Source organism: Agelaius tricolor, unplaced genomic scaffold (genome assembly GCF_023055355.1).
Source record: "Agelaius tricolor isolate 1412-34295 unplaced genomic scaffold, bAgeTri1.0.p SCAF_102, whole genome shotgun sequence".
NCBI lineage: Eukaryota > Metazoa > Chordata > Aves > Passeriformes > Icteridae > Agelaius > Agelaius tricolor.
In genome coordinates this window covers 344,062-362,973 of record NW_027269362.1, presented here as the reverse complement: position 1 = coordinate 362,973, position 18,912 = coordinate 344,062, and the positions used below count along the sequence as shown (strand labels likewise).

General features: G+C 52.9%; 2 protein-coding genes and 1 long non-coding RNA gene across 3 annotated transcripts; 2 read left to right on the top strand and 1 right to left on the bottom strand.

Annotated features, from left to right (window-relative positions):
* Window positions 1–108: 108 nt before the first annotated feature.
* On the top strand, window positions 109–10,543 carry SMG9 (SMG9 nonsense mediated mRNA decay factor). Its single transcript, XM_071419222.1, has 14 exons — window positions 109–697; window positions 1,169–1,240; window positions 1,358–1,598; window positions 2,150–2,247; window positions 2,603–2,715; window positions 3,444–3,555; window positions 4,526–4,621; window positions 4,704–4,789; window positions 6,038–6,141; window positions 7,353–7,460; window positions 8,795–8,942; window positions 9,515–9,606; window positions 9,671–9,812; window positions 10,415–10,543. The coding sequence occupies exons 1-14, from the start codon at window positions 608–610 to the stop codon at window positions 10,491–10,493; spliced, it is 1,581 nt and encodes a 526-aa protein (XP_071275323.1). The 5' UTR covers window positions 109–607; the 3' UTR covers window positions 10,494–10,543.
* Window positions 10,544–10,588: 45 nt separating this feature from the next.
* Window positions 10,589–18,250, top strand: XRCC1 (X-ray repair cross complementing 1). Its single transcript, XM_071419243.1, has 14 exons — window positions 10,589–10,934; window positions 11,026–11,118; window positions 11,406–11,504; window positions 11,711–11,887; window positions 11,978–12,052; window positions 12,138–12,237; window positions 12,320–12,393; window positions 13,018–13,325; window positions 15,337–15,453; window positions 16,029–16,220; window positions 16,828–16,913; window positions 17,005–17,095; window positions 17,871–17,946; window positions 18,035–18,250. Exons 1-14 carry the CDS (start codon window positions 10,884–10,886, stop codon window positions 18,164–18,166), a joined length of 1,671 nt encoding a protein of 556 aa, XP_071275344.1. The 5' UTR covers window positions 10,589–10,883; the 3' UTR covers window positions 18,167–18,250.
* Window positions 12,408–12,898, bottom strand: LOC139586093 (uncharacterized). The gene is made up of 3 exons (XR_011677443.1): window positions 12,762–12,898; window positions 12,636–12,730; window positions 12,408–12,572 (listed from the first exon to the last, which is right to left on the bottom strand). It is a non-coding gene; the product is annotated as an uncharacterized lncRNA (long non-coding RNA).
* Window positions 18,251–18,912: the final 662 nt, after the last annotated feature.

The following is an 18,912-nucleotide window of genomic DNA, read 5'->3' as shown; positions in this document are numbered from 1 at the left end:
TCACGCCCACAATTTCGCGCATGCGTGCAGCCGTGTCGGACCACGCCCCCTTGTAGTGAACATAAAATCATTGCCTGCAAGCCCCGCCCACACCGTCTCCGCGCATGCGCGCAGCTGCGGCGCTCGGACCACGCCCCCTTTCCCCTCAGGCCGCGCGCGGGGGCGGAAGCAGCGGGAAAGGAACCGGAAACGGCCTCAGGAGCCCTCAGGGGCTCCGGGAGCCACAAAAACCTCCCCGGGAACCCCAAAACCTCCCCGGGAACCCCAAAACCTCGCTGGAACACCAAAAACCTTCCCGGCGCCCTCGAAAACCTTCCCGGGAACCGCTCGGGGCCTCGCCGGAACCCCCTCAGGAGCCTCCGGGACCTCCAAAAGCCTCTCCGGGATCCTCCGGGACCCCCTCAGGACCCTCCGGGGCCTCGCTGGAACACTCAAAAACCTCTCGGGACCCCCTCAGGAGCCTCCGGGACCCTCCAGGAGCCTTTCAGAAGCCTCCGGGTCCCCCTCAGGAGCCTCCGGGCCCTCCCCGGGACCCCCAAAAGGCTCCCGGAACCTCCGGCAGCCGGTCGGGGCCCGGAGCCGCCCCGGTGCCGCCGCCGCCGCAACCATGTCGGACTCCGGGCAGAGCCCCGCCCCCGGCGCGCGGCGCCGCTGCTGGAACCGAGAGAAGGAACCGGAGGGAGGCGGAGAGAGGAGGGTGGGCGGGGCTAAGGGGGAGGAGCGTGGGTTTGATTGACAGCGGTGGTGTGGGGAGTGGGGCAGGGTTTGGGAATGATTGACAGCGGTTGTGTGGGGATGGGGCAGGGCTTGGGGTTGATTGACAGCAAGTGCGTGAGGGCGGGGCTTGAGATACATTGACACTTGCATGGGGGCGGAGCTGGCGGTTGATTGACAGCAACTACATGGGGTGTGGATTATGGGAAGGGCGGTGCTTATATATTATTGACAACAGCACAGGGTGGGGCGTGGCTTAGGGATGATTGACAGCCAATGCATGGGGGCCTGGAAGTGGGGGCGTGGTTTTGATGGGTGTGGCACACGGTGGGCGTGGCCTAGAGCCCTATAATGAACAAGGAGAGGCCTGGCAGGGGGTGGGGCTCCACCTCTGTGGGCGTGGCTGTATCTGGGTGTGGTGGGCGTGGCCTCAGTTACCTTGCCCCGCCCACAGGAGCTGGGGGAGGAGCCAGCGGGGCCCCTGCAGAAGACGCCAATCATCCTGGCCAAGCCCCCGGCTGAACGGGTGAGCCTGGGGGGCGTGGCCACCATCCAAGGAGGCGTGGCCACTCCTAAAAGTGAGCATGGCTCCTCCCACCTGTTTTAGCCACGCCTCATGACGTCATTTTCTATTTTTACCCAGCAGCCGCCTCCGGCCGCCCCGAAGGCGGGGCCAGCACAAGCCCCGCCCCCTCCAGCGCCGGCTCCGCCCATCGTGCTGATGAAAGCGCGGGGGGAAGAGGGGCGGGGAGGGGGCGGAGCTTCGGCAGCACCGGGGGAGGGGCCACAGCAAGCCCCACCCACCGAGAGGGAGGGGCCACGCCCCACCCAGCCTGTCTATCAACTGCACAGCCGGGGCCTGGCCCCGCCTGCCGCGCTTGACCGTGAGTGGGCGGGGCTTAAAGGGGCGTGGTCATGCTGTGGGGATGTGGGAGGAGTTAAACCAGGAGGGGTTAATTGAGTGGGCGGAGCTAAAGCTGAGGTTGTGAAGCGATTGGATAAAGAAGATGGGTTTGGTTTGGGTGGGGCGCGGCCAGTGGTGTGGTGGGCGTGGTTATGGCTGTGTTAGATTGTTGTGGGCGGGGCTAAAGGCTGAGACTCAAGGGGATTGGATGGACAAAAGGGGCATGGTTCGATTTGGGGGGTGTGGTCATGGTTGGGCGTAGTCACATTGTGTGAGCGGGGCTAAAAATGAGGCTCAAGGTGATTGGGTGGAGAAAATGGGCGTGGTTTGGGCAGGGGGCGTGGCCTTTTGTGGTGTGCTCACAGTGGGCGTGGCCAAACCCCAATTTCAATCCAATGACGACCCTGAAACACGCAGAGTTTTTTAGGGGGCGTGTCCAGTTTGATGCAAATTCCAACAAACATGGGCGGGGCTCGGTGTCTAGTGGGCGTGTCCCCAAGTGGGCGTGTCCCCCCTTGGCCCCTCCCCCAGCTGCCCAGGCCCAGGCCCGGCTGGCGGCGCCGGAGAAGATGAAAACCAGCATCAAACTGGTGGACGAGCAAATGAACTGGTGCGACAGCGCCCTCGAGGTGGGCGGGGCTTAGCGGCGGTGGGCCGGGCTGGGGGCGTGGCCTGGGACTTCCCAGTCACTTCCACTTCATGCTGGGGGCGGGGTTTAGTGTGGTGGGCGTGGCTTGGGACTCTCCCAGTATCTCCCATTTGATGCTGGGGGTGGGGTTTAGTGTGGTGGGCGTGTCTGGGGGTGGGGCCAAGATGTTCCTAATATGTCCCAGTTTGTACTGGTTGCGGGGGCGGGGCTTGCGACTCTCCCAGTTCCTCCCAGTTCATACTGGATGTGCTGGGGGCGGAGTTTCATGGGATGGGCGTGGCTTTGGCTTGGTGGGCGGGGCCAGGACCCTCCCAGTGACTCCCAGTCCGTCCCAGTTCCTGCTGGAGCAGACGGACGTGCTGGTGGTGGGGGCGCTGGGGCTGCAGGGAACCGGGAAATCCACGGTGATGTCACTGCTGGCCGGGAACCAGCCCGAGGAGGACCCGCGGTACTGGGATGGACTGGGAGGGACTGGGAGGGACTGGGATGGGATTGGGATAAACTGGGAGGGACTTGGAGGGACTGGGATGGGATTGGGATAAACTGGGATAAACTGGGAGGGACTGGGAAAGGGTTAAAGGGGGTTTGGGGTTACTGGTTTATACTGGGAGGGACTGGGAGGGGATTGGGAGAAACTGGCATAGACTGGGATTAACTGGAATGGGATTGGGAAAAGGTAAATTGGGATTTGGGGTTACTGGTTTATACTGGGAGGGACTGGGAATGGGCTGGAAGGGACTTGGAGGGACTGGGATGGGATTGGGATGGGATTGGGATAAACTGGGATGGGATTGGGATAAACTGGGATGGGATTGGGAGGGACAGGGAAAGGGTTAAATTGGGATTTGGGGTTACTGGTTTATACTGGGAGGGACTGGGATGAACTGGGATGGGTTTGGTCCATACTGGGATGGGTCTAGGATGGGTCCATACTGGTTTATACTGGTTTCTATGGGTTTTACTGGGTTATACTGGTCCACACTGGTCCATACTGGTTTATACTGGTCTATACTGGGAATTGGGATGACCTGGGAGGGCCCTGGGCGAATTCAGGGCTCTAAAATGGGCCAAAAAAAAGGGATTTTCCCCGGGTTTTTTCTGCTTTTTCTGGCCCATACTGGTCCATACTGGTTTGTACTGGTTTGTACTGGTTTGTACTGGTTTTTACTGGTCCAGGTCCTTCGTGTTCCGGCCGCAGCCACCGGAGCTGCGCGAGAGGGGCGGGGCCCAGACCGGGGGCATCGACCTCTTCATAACCCAGGAGCGCGTCCTGTTCCTGGACACGCAGGTAATTAACGCTAATTAACGCTAATTAACGCTAATTAACCTCAGTCACCCGCAGCTGCCTCTTGGGTGTCGGGAATTGGTGGGTGTCTGGCTTTAATTGCTGTTAATTGGGGTTAATGAGAGTGGAAATGCTGGTTATTGGGCCAGGAGTTGATTAATTGGGCTTAATTAGCTTTGTGTAGCTCGTGTTTAGTGTTGACTCTAGAAATTTAATTAATTACCCTAATTAGCATAATTACACCAATTACAGTTACCCTAGTTACAATAATTACCCCAATTACAGTTAGTCTAATTACAATAATTACCCTAATTACCATAATTACCCCAACTATGAAAGTCAATGCAATTGCTGATTACCCTAATTAGCAGAATTTTCCCAATTAATTACCCTAATTATCATAATTACCCAAATGACCGTAATTACCCCAATTTTAATTACCCCAATTACCATAATTGCTCCAGTTACCCTAATTACAAAATTATCCCAGTTACCATAATTACCCCAATTATAATTACCTTAATTACTGCAATTAAAGTGATTAACCTAATTACTGTAATTACCCCAATTATTCAATTTACTGTAATTACCATAATTACCATAATTAATTATCCCGCTTACCGTAATTACCCCAGTAATTAAGTTACCATAATTACCTAATTACTATAATTACCATATTCGCCTCATTAGCATTATTACCCCAATTACCATTGTTACCCCAACTATAATTACCCCAATTACCATAATTACTGTAATTCCCCAATTACAATAATTACCCCAAGTTTAATCACTCCAATTACCGTAATTACTCCAATTACCATAATTACCCTAATTACCATAATCACCTCAATTACCATAATTACTCTTATCCCCCAACCCCCTTCATTAGCGCCTTTCCACGCCCCCTCATTACCATATCCGAGGATGTGGGCGTGGCCTCATTGACTCCCACCCCTCTTGGCCACGCCCCCAGCCCATCCTAAGCCCCGCCCACCTGGATCACCTGATCAACAACGACCGGAAGCTTCCGCCCGAGTTTGCTCTGCCCCACGCCTACGTGGAGACCCAGGTGAGGGAGGGGTTAATTTATGCTAATGAGGGGTTGGTTTATGCTAACGGAGGTTAATTTATGCTAATTTATGCAAATGCAGTCGCTGCAGATCGCCGCCTTCCTGTTCACCGTGTGCCACGTGGTGCTGCTGGTGCAGGATTGGTTCACTGACCTGGGGCTCTACAGGTGACACAAAACGACCCAAAAACGACACAAAACGACCCAAAAAATGACCCGAAATGACCCAAAAATGGGCCCAAACGTGGCCTAAAAATGACCCCGAAAGTTACCCAAAAAATGACACAGAAGTGACACAAAATGACCCCAAAATTACCCAAAAAATGATAAAAATGCGGCCTAAAAACGACAGAAAAATAACCCCGAAAAATGACGCAAAGCGACCCAAAAATGACTCAAAAAATGATCTGAAAATGGACCAAAAATGACCCCAAAAATCACCTGAAATGACCCCAAAAGTGACCTGAAAGTGACCCAAAAATGACCCCAAATGTGGCCTGAAAATTACCCCAAAAGTGACCTAAAGATAACTCAAAAATGACCTAAAAATGACCCCAGAAGTGACCTAAAAATGACCCCAAAATTGGCCTGAAAGTGACCTCAAAATGGCCCCAAAGTGACCTAAAAATAACTCAAAAATGACCTAAAAATGACCCAAAAATGACCCCAAAACAGACCCGAAAGTGGCCTGAAAGTGACCCAAAAATGACCTAAAAATGATCTGAAAATGGACCAAACATGACCCCAAAACTGACCTAAAAATGACCCAAAAATGATCCCAAAGTGACCTAAAAGTCACCCCAAAAATGACCCCAAAATTGACCCAAAAGTGACCTAAAAATGACCCAAAAATGGCTCCAAAATTGGCCTGAAAATGACCCAAAAATGACCCCAAATGTGGCCTGAAAGTGACCCCAAAAGTGACCCCAAAATTGACCTGAAAATGACCCAAAAATGACCTAAAAATGACCCAAAAATGACCCCAAAACTGACCCGAAAGTGGCCTGAAAGTGACCCAAAAATGACCCCAAAATTGGCCTAAAAATGACCCAAAAATGACCCCAAAAATGGCCCCCAAAGTGACCCAAAAATGACCTAAAAATGACCCAAAAATGGCTCCAAAAGTGACCCAAAAATGACCTAAAACCGACCCAAAAATTATCCAAAAAATGACCCAAAACTGCCCCAAACCCACCCCAAACCCCCCAATAACTGCCCCAAACCCCCCCAATAACTGCCCCAACCCCCCCCCATAATTGCCCCAAACCCCAATAATTGCCCCAAACCCACCCCAAACCCCCCAATAATTGCCCTAAACCCCCCAATAATTGCCCCAAACCCCCAATAATTGCCCCAAACCCCCCAATAATTGCCCCAAACCCCAATAATTGCCCCAAACCCCAATAATTGCCCCAGGTTCCTGCAGACGGCCGAGATGGTGAAGCCCCCGACGCCGTCCCCCAGCCACGACTCGAGCGGGGCCGGGCCCGAGGAGCCCTCCGAGTATTACCCACACCTGGGTCAGTCGCTAATTAATTAATAGATAATTAATCTGGGGGTAATTAACCTTTGGGTTCCCCCCAGTAAAACCCTGACCTCCAAAAATTCCCCCTCAAAAATTCCTGGGAAAAAAAACCCCAAATTTCCACCTATTTTTCACCCAATTTTCCCCATTTCCCTGCCCCCAGGTGTGCCCAAAATCCCAAATTCGTTCCAAAAAACCCCAAATTTCCACTGATTTTCACCCAATTTTCACTGATTTTCCCCATTTCCCTGCCCCCAGGTGTGCCCAAAATCCCAAATTCCTTCCAAAAACCCCAAATTTCCACTGATTTCCCCCCATTTTCTTCCCCCCCAGCTGTGCCCAGGTGTCTCTTAATTCTCCAATTTTCACCAATTTCCCCCAAATTTCCACCGATTTTTCACCCAATTTTCCCCATTTTTGGAAATTTTAAGATGAATTTGGGGACCCAGGTGTTCCCAGGTGTGCCCAAAATCCCAATTTCCCTTCCAAAAACCCCAAATTTCCACCGATTTTCACCCAATTTTCACCATTTCCCCCCCCCCCCCCCCAGCTGTGCCCAGGTGTCCTTAAATTCTCCAATTTCCACCAATTTCCCCCAAATTTCCACCGATTTTTCACCCAGTTTTCCCCATTTTTGGGGGGATTTTTTTCCCCATTTCCTCCCCCCGAGGTGTTCCCAAAATCCCAATTTCCCTCCAAAACCCCCAAATTTTCACCCAATTTTCACCCAATTTTCCCATTTTTTTCCCCATTTTCTCCCCCCTGGACCTGTGCCCAGGTGTCTCTAAATTCCCCAATTTTCCCCAAATTTCCACCGATTTTTCACCCAATTTTCCCCATTTTTGGGGGGATTTTTTTCCCCATTTCTTCCCCCCCCCAATGTGTGCCCAGAATCCCAATTTCTCCCCGAAAAACCCCAAATTTCCACCAATTTTCACCAAATTTTCCCCATTTCCCTGCCCCACCTGTTCCCAGCTGTTCCCAAAATCCCAATTTCCCTCCCAAAAACCCCAAATTTCCACCCATTTTCACCCAATTTTCGCCATTTTTCCCCATTTCCTCCCCCCCAAGTCGTACCCAAAATCCCCATTTTTCACCCGATTTTCACCGGGTTTTTTGCACATTTCCCCTCCCAGCTGTTCCCAGCTGTTCCCAGCTGTGCCCAGCTGTGCCCATTAACCCCCTTTAACCCTTTGTTTCCCGCAGTTTTCGTTCAAACCCGCGCCCCCCCCGAGTGCTTCTCCCCGCGCCGCCTGGGGCAGATGCAGCGCGTGCTCGGCCGCCTGATGGCGCACTCGCGCCTCAAATACCGCGGTGATTTTGGGGCGAATTCGGGGCAATTTGGGGGGATTTTGGGCGTTTTGGGGGTCCCACGTGGAATTTGGGGGTTCCCAGATGAAATTTCGGGGGGGTTTTGGGGGGTTTTGGGGGAGTTTGAGGCTGATTTGAGGGGGAATTTCCGCCATTTTGAGGGGGGGGTTCCGCCATTTTGAGGGGGAGTTTCCGCCATTTTGGGGCCATTTTAGGATGATTTTGGGGTGAATTTTGGCCATTTTAGGGTGAATTTTAGTCTGATTTTGGGCAATTGTGGGGATTTTGGGGGTCCCGAGTGGAATTTGGGGGTTCCCAGATGAAATTTCGGGGGGGGTTTGGGGGGTTTTGGGGGAGTTTGAGGCTGATTTGAGGGGGAATTTCCGCCATTTTGAGGGGGGATTCCGCCATTTTGAGGGGGAGTTTCCGCCATTTTGGGGGTGAATTTCCGCCATTTTGAGGGGGAATTTCCGCCATTTTGGCGGTGAATTTCAGGCTGATTTGGGGCAATTTTGGGGATTTTGGGGGTCCCACGTGGAATTTGGGGGTTCCCAGATTAAATTTGGGGGCAGTTTTGGGGGAGTTTGAGGCTGATTTGAGGGGGAATTTCCGCCATTTTGGGGGGGTCCGCCATTTTGGGGGTGGATTTCTGCCATTTTGAGGGGGAATTTCCGCCATTTTGGGGGTGAATTTCCGCCATTTTGGGGTGAATTTCCGCCATTTTGGGGGTTCCGCCATTTTGAGGGGGAATTTCCGCCATTTTGGGGGGGTTTCCGCCATTTTGAGGTGAATTTTGCGGCCATTTTCGGCTGATTTTGATGGGAATTTTTGGGTGAATTTTGAGGTGAATTTTGGGGCGAATTTTGGGGCCATTTTAGGCTGATTTTGGGGTGAATTAAAGGGTGAATTTTGGCCATTTTCAGGTGAATTTTGGTGTGAATTTTGGGGCCATTTTACGTTGATTTTGGGGTGAATTTTAGGGTGAATTTTGGCCATTTTCAGGTGAATTTTGAGGTGAATTTTGGGGTGATTTTAGGCTGATTTTGGTGCGAATTTTGGGGCCATTTTGAGGTGGATTTTAGAGTGATTTTAGGGATATTTTGGGATGATTTTAGGGTGACTTTTGGGGTGAATTTTGGAGTAATTTTAGGCTGAATTTAGAGTAAACTTGCGATGAATTTTGGGCCATTTTAGGCTGATTCTGGGATGGTTTTTGGGTGAATTTTGGGCCGATTTTAGGCTGAGCTTTGGGTTAATTTGGACTGAGTTTTGGGTTAATTTGGGTTAATTTTATGCTGAATTTTGGGTTAATTTGTGCTGATTTTGGCCCCCCCCAGGCTCTCTGTCCATGCGGGAGCTGCTCCCCGCCCCCCCCCGGCTCCGGCCCCGCCCCCCCCGGCTCTGGCCCCGCCCCCCCCGAGCCCGAGGTCAATCTGTTCCTGCTGCCCCCCCTGGAGGAGGAGCCCGAGGACGCCCTGCCCCGAGGTGAGACCAGTTCGGACCAGTATAGACCAGTACAGACCAGTATAAATCATTATAGACCACTATAAATTATTATAAACCAGTACGGACCAGTATGGGCTGGTATAAATCATTATAGAGCAGGATAAATCATTGTAAACCAGTATATACCAGTATAAGCCACTATAAATTACTATAAACCAGTATAGACCAGTATGGACCAGTTCGGAGCAGTATGGACTGGTATAAACCAGTATAAATAACTGTAAACCAGTATAGACCAGTATAAATCATTATTAATCAGTATAAACAAGTATAAACCAGTTTGGGCTGGTATGGACCAGTATAAACCATTATAAACCAGTATAAACCAGTACAAGTCATTATAAATCATTATAAACCAGTATAATCCAGTATAAATCATTATAAACCAGTATAGATCATTATAAACCAGTATAAGTCATTATAAACCAGTATAAACCAGTATAAATCATTATAAACCAGTATAATCCAGTATAAATCATTATAAACCAGTATAAACCATTATAACCATTAAAAATCATTAAAACCAGTACAAACCAGTATAAATCTCTCAGGTGGGGGAGGGGCGCTGTTCCCAGCCCCCATTCAGGGTTCGGGGGGGGGGTCTGGGAATGGGGCAGCCCCATTATAAACCAGTATAAACCATTATAACCATTAAAAACCATTAAAAATCACTAAAACCAGTACAAACCAGTACAAATCTCTCCCAGGTGGGGGAGGGGCGCTGTTCCCAGCCCTGCCCCCATTCCGGGGCCGGGGGGGGCTCGGGGGGCTCCTGGCCCGGCTCAGGGGGAGGGTCCTGGCGGCCGCACGGTCCCAGTTATCCCACAGCCTGCTGACCGAGAGGAACTGGTGAGACTGGGACGGACTGGGAGGGACTGGGACGGGGTTAAAGGGGGATTTGGGGTTACTGGTTTGTACTGGGAGGGGCTGGGAGGGGATTGGGGGGGAGTGGGAGGGACTGGGACAGGATTGGGGGGGACTGGGACAGACTGGGAGGGGATTGGGGGGGACTGGGATAAACTGGGAGGGGACTGGGGGGGACTGGGAGAGACTGGGGTGGACTGGGAGGGACTGGGACAGGGTTAAAGGGGGATTTGGGGTTACTGGTTTATACTGGGAGGGGCTGGGAGGGGCTGGGACAGGGTTAAAGGGGGATTTGAGGTTACTGGTTTATACTGAGAGGGGTTTGGGGGGACTGGGATGGACTGGGAAAGGCTTAAATGGAGATTCGGGGTTACTGGTTTATATTGGGAGGGCACTGGGATAAACTGGGATGGATTGGGAGGGACTGGGAAAGGGTTAAAGGGGGATTTGGGGTTACTGGTTTATACTGGGAGGGACTGGGAGGGGATTGAGACCAACTGGGAGCTACTGGGAGGAGGTTTGGGGGCAACTGGGAGGGACTGGGAGGGCATTTCTTAACCTGTACTGGTCCATACTGGTTGATGCAGGTTCCATTACGCCGCCCGCATCTGGGACGGAGTGAAGAAATCCTCGGCCCTGGCCGAGTACGGCCGCTTACTGGGCTGAACTGGGAGCACTGGGAGGCTCCCCCCGCGCCAATAAACCACCAAAACCGCCTCGTCTCGCTCTTAATTAACGCCAAATCTTAATTAATTACCCGCCTCAAGCTTAATTAGGCGAATTTACCCTCACGGAGGATTAATTAAAGCCTTGCCCCTCACGGCTTCCCGCGCTTGGAAAAGAGCGGGAAACCCCCTCACGTGACCATAGAGGTGGGAGGGCTCGCGGGGTAGAGCGGCTCCGTGCGCATGCGCAGAAACGCCGGGAGGACTGCGCGGAACCATAGAGTTGGGGAAGTGTTGGACAGAGCGTCTCTTCCATGATGGAGCTCTGAGGCGGCTTCCGGTGGAGCTCTAAGGGGGCTTCCGGTGGAGCCGTGAGGGGAGGGAGGCGGCAATGGCGGAGATTCCGTTCACGCGGGTGGTGTCGGTTACCAGCGCGGATCCGGTGGGTTCAGAGGGGCTCGGTAGGACCGGGAGGCGGTTCCGGTCCGGTACCGGGGGTTGGGGTGGTTGTTGAGGCTCCGGTGCGTCCGCAGCGTCACCCGGCGGAGAATCTGCTGAGGCCCGAAGATGGCGGGAAATGGAGAGGAGCGACGGCGGGGGAGAAACAGCTGAGTGTGGTGCTGGAGGTGGGACTGGGATGGACTGGGAGGGACTGGGAGGAGATTGAGGGGCACTGGGAGGGACTGGGAAAGGGTTGAAGATGGATTTGGGGTTACTGGTTTATACTGGGAGGGGATTGGGTGGGTCTGGGATGGACTGGGAGGGACTGGGATGAGCTGGGGGTTATTGGTCTGAACTGGGAGTACGCTGGGAGGTTACTGGTCTGAACTGGGATGGCACTGGGACTGCACTGGGGGTTGCTGGGATGAACTGGGGGATTATTGGTGTGAACTGGTCCAAACTGGTTTCCCAGCTGGGCGACTCCCGGCCCATCCACTCCCTGCACATCGGCAACGACGGCGCCGCATTTGTGGAGGTGCTGCTGGGCTGCTCTGCCGGGGGCGAGTTCCAGGTGAGACCTGGGGGTACCTGGGCACACCTGGGGGTACCCAAAATACACCTGGGGGTACTTGGGATATACCTGGGCACACCTTGGGGGGGTTGGAGCACACCTGGGTCCCACCTGGGGTCACTTTGGGCCCACCTGGGCCTTCCCTGTTGTCCCTTGTTGTCCCCTGTTCCGAGCTCCTCAAAGCTCCCCTGTCTCACCTGTCCCAGGTGCTCCTGCCCAGTTCTGCTCTGATGTCACCAAGCGAGAGCCGGGCGGGGGCGGGGCCAGGCCGGGTGCGGCTCTTTGGGCCTCAGGCATTGGTCAAACGTCCGGCCACACCCACGGCCACGCCCACGACCAAGTACGACCGGCTACAGGTGGTGCTGAGCCAGCCCTACTGCCAGGTGAGCACACCTGAGGGAGGGAGGGGGACACACCTGGAGGGAGGGGTCAGCACTCACCTGTCAGTTCTCACCTGTTGGCCCCGCCCCCAGAGCCGCCCCTACGGCCTGGCCTTCATCAGAGCCTTCGCTGCCCCCGAGGAGGGACAGGAACCGCCCCCGGCCCCGGTGAGTGACCAATGGGTGACCACTGAGTGACCCCTGACCCCTGGCTGACCCCAAGGTGACCCCTCTGGCCCCTCCCCCCGCCCAGGTTCGCCGCCTGGGTCCGTTCACGCTGCGCGAGGAGGGGGAGGGGAGCCCCCGGCGCCCCCCCGGGGCCCTGTTCTACCAACGCCCTTCCCCCAACACAGGTGAGGCCACGCCCCCTTTAGCCCCTCCCCCACCCCAGGTAAGCCCCTCCCCCATTTGATGTCAAGCCCCTCCCCCCTGCAGCCTCAGCCCAGCCCCCCCCCGGGCCCAGCTACGCCGCAGCCGCGCTGCAGGAAACGAACAGGGAGAGCAGCCAGGTAAGGGAGCACCTGGGGACCCCAAAACGCACCTGGGGATACTCTAAAATGCACCTGGGGAGCCCCAAAATGCACCTGGGGAACCCCAAAATGCACCTGGGGAACCCCAAAATGCACCTGGGGAACCCCAAGCACACCTGGGGGAGCCTGAAATGCACCTGGGATACCCTAAAATGCATCTGGGGAGCCCCAAAATGCACCTGGGGAAGCCTGAAATGCACCTGGGGGAGCCCAAAATGCACCTGGGACTCCCCAAACCTCCCCAGAACCTCACCTGAGGACCCCAAATCTCACCTGAACCCCACCAAAATCCCACCTGGGACCCCTTAAACCTCACCTGGGACACCCAAACCCCCTCAAAATCCAACTTGGGGACTCCAAAACCCCCAAAATCCCACCTGGGACCCCCCAAACTCCCTCTGGGACCCCCAAACTCCCCCAAAATCCCACTTGCGACCCCAAACCCCACCTGGGACCCTCCAAACTCCACCCAAACCCCACCTGGGACCCCCAATACCCCCAAAATCCCACCTGGGACCCCCAAACCCCACCCGAACTCCCCCAAAATCCCTTTTGGTGGGACCCCCCCACTAACCCCGCCCCCATTTTTTTTTCTCCCCACAGCCCCCCAAGCGCCGCCTCCCCTCCCCCACCACCACCACCACCAACGGCACCCCCCAAAAAAAACCCAAAACCCCCCAAAAAACCCCTCCGAAAACCCCCAAAACCCCCCAAAAAAACCCGGCGCCCCCCCAAAAAACCTCGGCGACCCCCCAAAAACCCCCCCCGGATTCGGGGGGCCCCATTTTGGCGGGGGTGGTGCTGGCCCTGAGCGGATTCCAGAACCCTCTGCGGGGGCACCTGCGGGCGGCGGCCGCGGCCATGGGGGCGGAGTATCGGCCGGACTGGACGCCCGAGTGCACGCACCTGGTGTAGGTGACCCCTCCCACGACCGCCGCACAGGCCACGCCCACTCTCGGGGTGGCCACGCCCACTCTCGGGGCGGTTACGCCCACTTTCCCCTTTGTTTTAAGGTGGTTATGGCCATATATGGCATGGCCACGCCCATTTTTTTCGACTTTCTGTGTGTGGCCACGCCCTTTATTTTTGGTCTGCCATGCTCTTTTTGGAGTGGCCACGCCCATCTTTAAACAGTTATGTCCATTTATGGTGTGGCCATGCCCATTTGTGGGCAGTTATGTCCATTTATGGGGTGGCCACGCCCATTTTTTGGGACTTTTTGTGTGTGTGGACACACCCTTTATTTTGGGACATCCACGCCCTTTTTGGGGTGGCCACGCCCATTCTTGGCCAGTCATGTCCATTTATGGTGAGGCCACGCCCATTTTTGGGGAACTTTTTGTGTGTGGCCACGCCCTTTGTTTTTGGACAGCCAGGCCCTTTTTGGGATGGCCACGCCCATTCTTGGCCAGTCATGTCCATTTATGGTGAGGGCACGCCCATTTTTGGGGAACATTTTGTGTGTGTGGCCACGCCCTTCTCTTTAGGACATCCACGCCCTTTTTGGAGTGGCCACACCCATCTTTAAACAGTTATGCCCATTTATGGTGTGGCCACACCCATTTGTGGGCAGTCTTGTCCATTTATGGGGTGGCCACGCCTATATTTTTGATGCTCATGTCTATTTATGGTGTGGTCACGCCCAGTGCTGGGTAGCCACGCCCATTTCTGAGCAGTTTTGTCTATGATGTGACCACACCCATTTTTTGACCCGTTATTTCTATTTATTGGGTGGCCACGCCCATTTTGACTTGGCCACACCCATGTTTGAGCAGTTAGGTCCATTTATGGTGTGGCCACGACCAATTTTTTGGTAGCCACGCCCATTTTGATGCGGCCACGCCCATTTCGAAACAGTTTTGTCTATGGTGTGGCCACGCCCATTTTTTACCTGTTATAATCATTTATGGGGTGGCCACGCCCATATTTTTGACACTTATGTCTATTTATGGTGCGGTCACGCCCAAATTTACGTAGCCACGCCCATTTTTTGACTCTTGTTTCCTATTATGTATGGCCACACCCACCTTTTTTTGTCACACCCCTTTTTCACCTGTCATGTCCATTTATGGTATGGCCACACAGAATTTTGGGTGGCCACGCCCATTTTGAGGCACCCACACCCATGTTTGAGCAGTGATGTCCATTTATGGTGTGGCCACGCCCATTTTTGTAGCCACGCCCACTTCTAAGCAGTTTTGTCTATTTATGGTGTGACCACGCCCATTTCGTGACTATTATTCCCTATTATGTATGGCCACACCCACTTTTTTGGTCACACCCATTTTTGACTTGTTATTTCTATTTATTGTGTGGACACGCCCACTTTTGAGTGGCCACGCCCATTTTGAGGCAGCCACGCCCATGTTTGGACAGTTACATCCATTTATTATGTGGCCACGCCCATTTTTTGGCAAGTATGTCCATTTGTGGTGTGGCCACGCCCATTTTTTTTACTTTTAGGTTTAATTTCTGTATGGCCACGCCCATTTTGGAGTGGCCACGCCCGGTTTTTTTAACTTTTAGGTTTATTTTCTATATGGTCACGCCAATCGGCGTGGCCACGCCCACTTTTGAGTGACCACGCCCATTTTTTTGGCAGTTATGTCCATTTACAGTGTGCTCACACCCATTTATCCTTTGGCCACGCCCATTTTTGTAGAACCACACCCATTTTAGGCTGGCCACGCCCCTTTTGTTACTCGCCACCCCCATATTTTTACTTTCCCCCCCATTTTTAAGCTTTCCACACCCAATTTTTGGTGGCCACGCCCCTTTTTAGAGTGACCACTCCCATTTTTTACCTTCCCCCCCCATTTTTAAGCTTTCCCCACCCAATTTTTCGTGGCCGCGCCCCTTTGGGGCTACGGCCACGCCCCTTTTCCCTTCGGCCACGCCCATTTCCGGTTCCCCCCATCCCAGGTGCGCCTTCCCCAGGACCCCGAAGGCGGCGCGGGCGCGGCAGCGGGGCGGGGTCGTGGTGGGAGCCAGGTGGATCTGGGAGTGCCAGAAACGGGGCAGGAGGCTGAGCTGCGGGCCGTGAGTGCGGGGGGCACGCCCGGGAGGGGGAAAATGGGGGGAAAAAGCGAAAATTTGGTGAAATTTGGGCGAAAATTGGGTGAAAATCGGGTGAAATTTGGGTGAAAATCGGGTGAAATTTGGGTGAAATATGGAGATTTTAGGGGGGGTTTGGGGCGTTTTGGTTCAACTGTGAGCACCTGGGTACACCTGGGCACACCTGGGAGGGGGAAAATGGGGGAAAAAAGTGAAAATTTGGTGAAATTCGGGTGAAATTTGGGCAAAATTTGGTTTAAAAATGGGGATTTTATGGGGGTTTTATGGGCGTTTTGGTTCACCTGGGAGGGGGAAAATGGGGGAAAAAATGTGAAAATTGGGCGAAATTTGGGTTTAAAATGGGGATTTTTGGGGTTTTGGGCACATCTGGGCGGGGAAAACCCAAAAAATTCTGTGAAATTTGGGTGAAAAATGAGGATTTTTGGAGCCTTTTAAGCAAACCTGGACAGGCCACGCCCCCTTGGCCACACCCATGGGAGAGGGGGTAAATTGAAGTCACGCCCCTAAATGGGCGTGGCCACACTTTGCCCCTCCCCCAGGTACCTCCTGGACGGCTCCGCCTCCTCTGGCAGCGAGGGGGAGGAGCCTGATGAGGCCCCGCCCCCTCCCCGCCCTTCCCCCAAGGGGAAAAAAGGGGCGGGGCCTCCTCAGACAGACAAACCCGAGACTCCGCCCCCTGCTGCGCCGGCCACGCCCCCTGAGTCCGGTGACAGCGAGGACCAATCAGAGGAGTGAGTTTGGATTGAAGGGGGTGGGGTCAAAGCGCTGGTGGGCGTGGTCACACCAGGGGTTGGTGATGTCACATATGGGGTGGGCGTGGTCATGTCCTGACGGGGTGGAGTCACAATTTAAGTGGGTGTGGCCATTCTTTAAGTGGGCGTGGCCATACCTTAAATGGGTGGGGTCATCTGGGGTGGGCGTGGCCACATATGAAGTGGGTGGGGTCGTACACTAAATAGGCGTGGCCATGCCTAGAGTGGGTGTGGCCAGATTTAAAGTGGGTGGGGCTACTCCACAGGTGGGCGTGGTCACACCTTAATTAGGCACGTCCTAGTTTAAATGTAAGTGGGCGTGGCCACACGTTAAGTGGGTGTCTCTTTCTAAAACGGGCGTGGTCGATTATTAAGTGGGCGTGGTCAACCATTAAGTGGGCGTGGCCACCTCTGCCCTTTCCATCTCCATACATTCAATCCCCGTGGCCCCGCCTTAAGTGGGCGTGTCCTTAAATCAAACGGGAACCTCCCTACATCAAGTGGGCGTGGTCACACATCAAATAGGCGTGTCCAGCCTCAAGTGGGCGTGGCCATCCCTAAAGTGGGCGTGTCCTCCCCCCTTTAGCACCGACCCCTTTGGGGGCTCCACCGAGGAGAACACCGAGGATGAGGAAGATGAGGGGGCGGGGCCGCCCATCCCCCCCCTGCCTGGTGCGTGCCCCTCCCCCCCTTTTAAACCCCTCCCCCTTTATCCCCGCCCCCTTTTCTGTAACCCCGCCCTTTTTTCCCTTCCCCCACACAGATTTTTTTGAGGACAAAAAGTTCTTTTTGCACGGCCCCTTCCCCGAGGGGGAGCGGCGGCGGCTGCGGCGCCTGGCGGTGGCGTTCGGGGGGTGAGCGGCACTGGGAGGGACTGGGAGGGACTGGTTTATACTGGGATAAACTGGGAGGGGTTGGGAGGGACTGGGAGGGGCTGGGAAAGGGTTAAACAGGGACTGGGAGGGACTGGGAGGGACTGGGAAAGGGTTAAAGGGGACTGGGGGATACTGGGTTATACTGGGAGGGACTGGGAAAGGGTTAAACAGGGACTGGTTTGGACTGGGAGGGACTGGGATAAACTGGGAGGGACTGGGATAGGGTTAAAGGGGACTGGAGGATACTGGGATGTACTGGGAGGGAATGGGAAAGGGTTAAACAGGGACTGGGAGGGGCTGGGAAAGGGTTAAAGGGGGATTGGGGTTACTGGGTTATACTGGGAGGGACTGGGGGTTACTGGTTTGTACTGGGAGGGGATGGGAAAGGGTTAAATGGGGACTGGTTTGTACTGGGAAAGGGTTAAACAGGGACTGGGGGATACTGGTTTGTACTGGGACATAGTGGGAGGGACCGGGAAAGGGTTAAACAAGAACTGGGGGTTACTGGTTTACACTGGGAGGGACTGGGAATGGTTTGAACTGGGAGCACAAACTGGGCTGTACTGGTCCATACCAGTCCGTACTGATTTGTACTGGTTTATACTGGTCAATACGGGTTTTTACCGGTCCGTACTGGTCCATACTGTTCCATACTGGTTTATACCTGTTCATACGGGTTTTTACCGGTCTGTACTGGTCCGTACTGGTTTGTATTGGTTTGTACTGGTCCATACTGGTCTGTACTGGTTCGCAGCTCCCTGGCTCCCTACATGGACGAATCCGTGACCCACGTGGTGACCTCACAGGACTGGGACCCCGCCTTTGATGAGGTGTGGCCCAATAAGGGAAAGGGGCGGGGCTTTAGCTGGGTCTGGCCCCGCCCCTTTTAACGCCAAGCTCCGCCCTCTGCTCCCCCAGGCCCTGGAGCTCCGCCCCTCGCTGCAGTTCGTGCGTCCCCATTGGCTGCTGCTCTGCGGGGAGCGGCAACAACCAATCCCAGCCCAGCCCTTCCTGGTGACGTCATCGATGACATCATCGTCACGGCAGTGATGTCGTCGTTGTGGACACGCCCCCTTCTAAGCCACGCCCCCTTTTTGTTTAGGTGTTATTAAAGAGGATTTGGGTAGAAATGAATGAGGTCGTTAATGAGTTAATTAATGGGGGAAGTGGGCGGGGCTTTTACAAAGGTGGGCGGGGCCTTCTTAAAGGGGCAGTGGCTCTTTGAGATTTATATAAAATATAAATTTAAAAAGTTTAAAAATATAAATATACAAAAAGTAAATACAAAAATATAAGCAATAATTACAAGAAGTATGAAATATAAAATATTCAAAGGTAAAATGAAAATATAAAAATATGAATTATTAAAATATAAAGTATTTAAATATAGCTAGAAAATATAAAGATACAGAAATATATAAAGATAAAATCAGGAAATTACAAAAAATTTAACTTTAAAATATAAATATTAAAATACGGATTATAAAATATAAATATAAAAATACAAAAATGTATAAACATAATATTAGAAGAATACAAAAATATATTGATATATAAATATAGAATTATCAAATATATAGATATGGATATAAATGTTATAAAATATAAATATACACAAATTATAAAGTAATAAAAATAAATAACAAAAATGAAAATATAAAAATGTAAAATACACGAATATAAAAATAAATTTGAAATTACTATTATTTAATATATTTACTATTTACTATTATTTAATATGAATAAATTAATATTATTTAATATTGCATTTTTTTAAAATTCAAATATGCATTTTT

What these genes read in the sequence shown, in the direction of transcription:
- XRCC1 (XM_071419243.1), top strand. Translation starts at nt 10,884, where the DNA reads ATGGCGGAGATTCCGTTCACGCGGGTGGTGTCGGTTACCAGCGCGGAT. An exon ending in AGCTGAGTGTGGTGCTGGAG is followed by an intron (nt 11,119 to 11,405) that starts GTGGGACTGGGA and finishes CTGGTTTCCCAG; the next exon opens with CTGGGCGACTCCCGGCCCAT. An exon ending in CCCGAGTGCACGCACCTGGT is followed by an intron (nt 13,326 to 15,336) that starts GTAGGTGACCCC and finishes CCCCCATCCCAG; the next exon opens with GTGCGCCTTCCCCAGGACCC.
- SMG9 (XM_071419222.1), top strand. Translation starts at nt 608, where the DNA reads ATGTCGGACTCCGGGCAGAGCCCCGCCCCCGGCGCGCGGCGCCGCTGC. An exon ending in CGAGTATTACCCACACCTGG is followed by an intron (nt 6,142 to 7,352) that starts GTCAGTCGCTAA and finishes TGTTTCCCGCAG; the next exon opens with TTTTCGTTCAAACCCGCGCC. An exon ending in CTCGCGCCTCAAATACCGCG is followed by an intron (nt 7,461 to 8,794) that starts GTGATTTTGGGG and finishes GGCCCCCCCCAG; the next exon opens with GCTCTCTGTCCATGCGGGAG.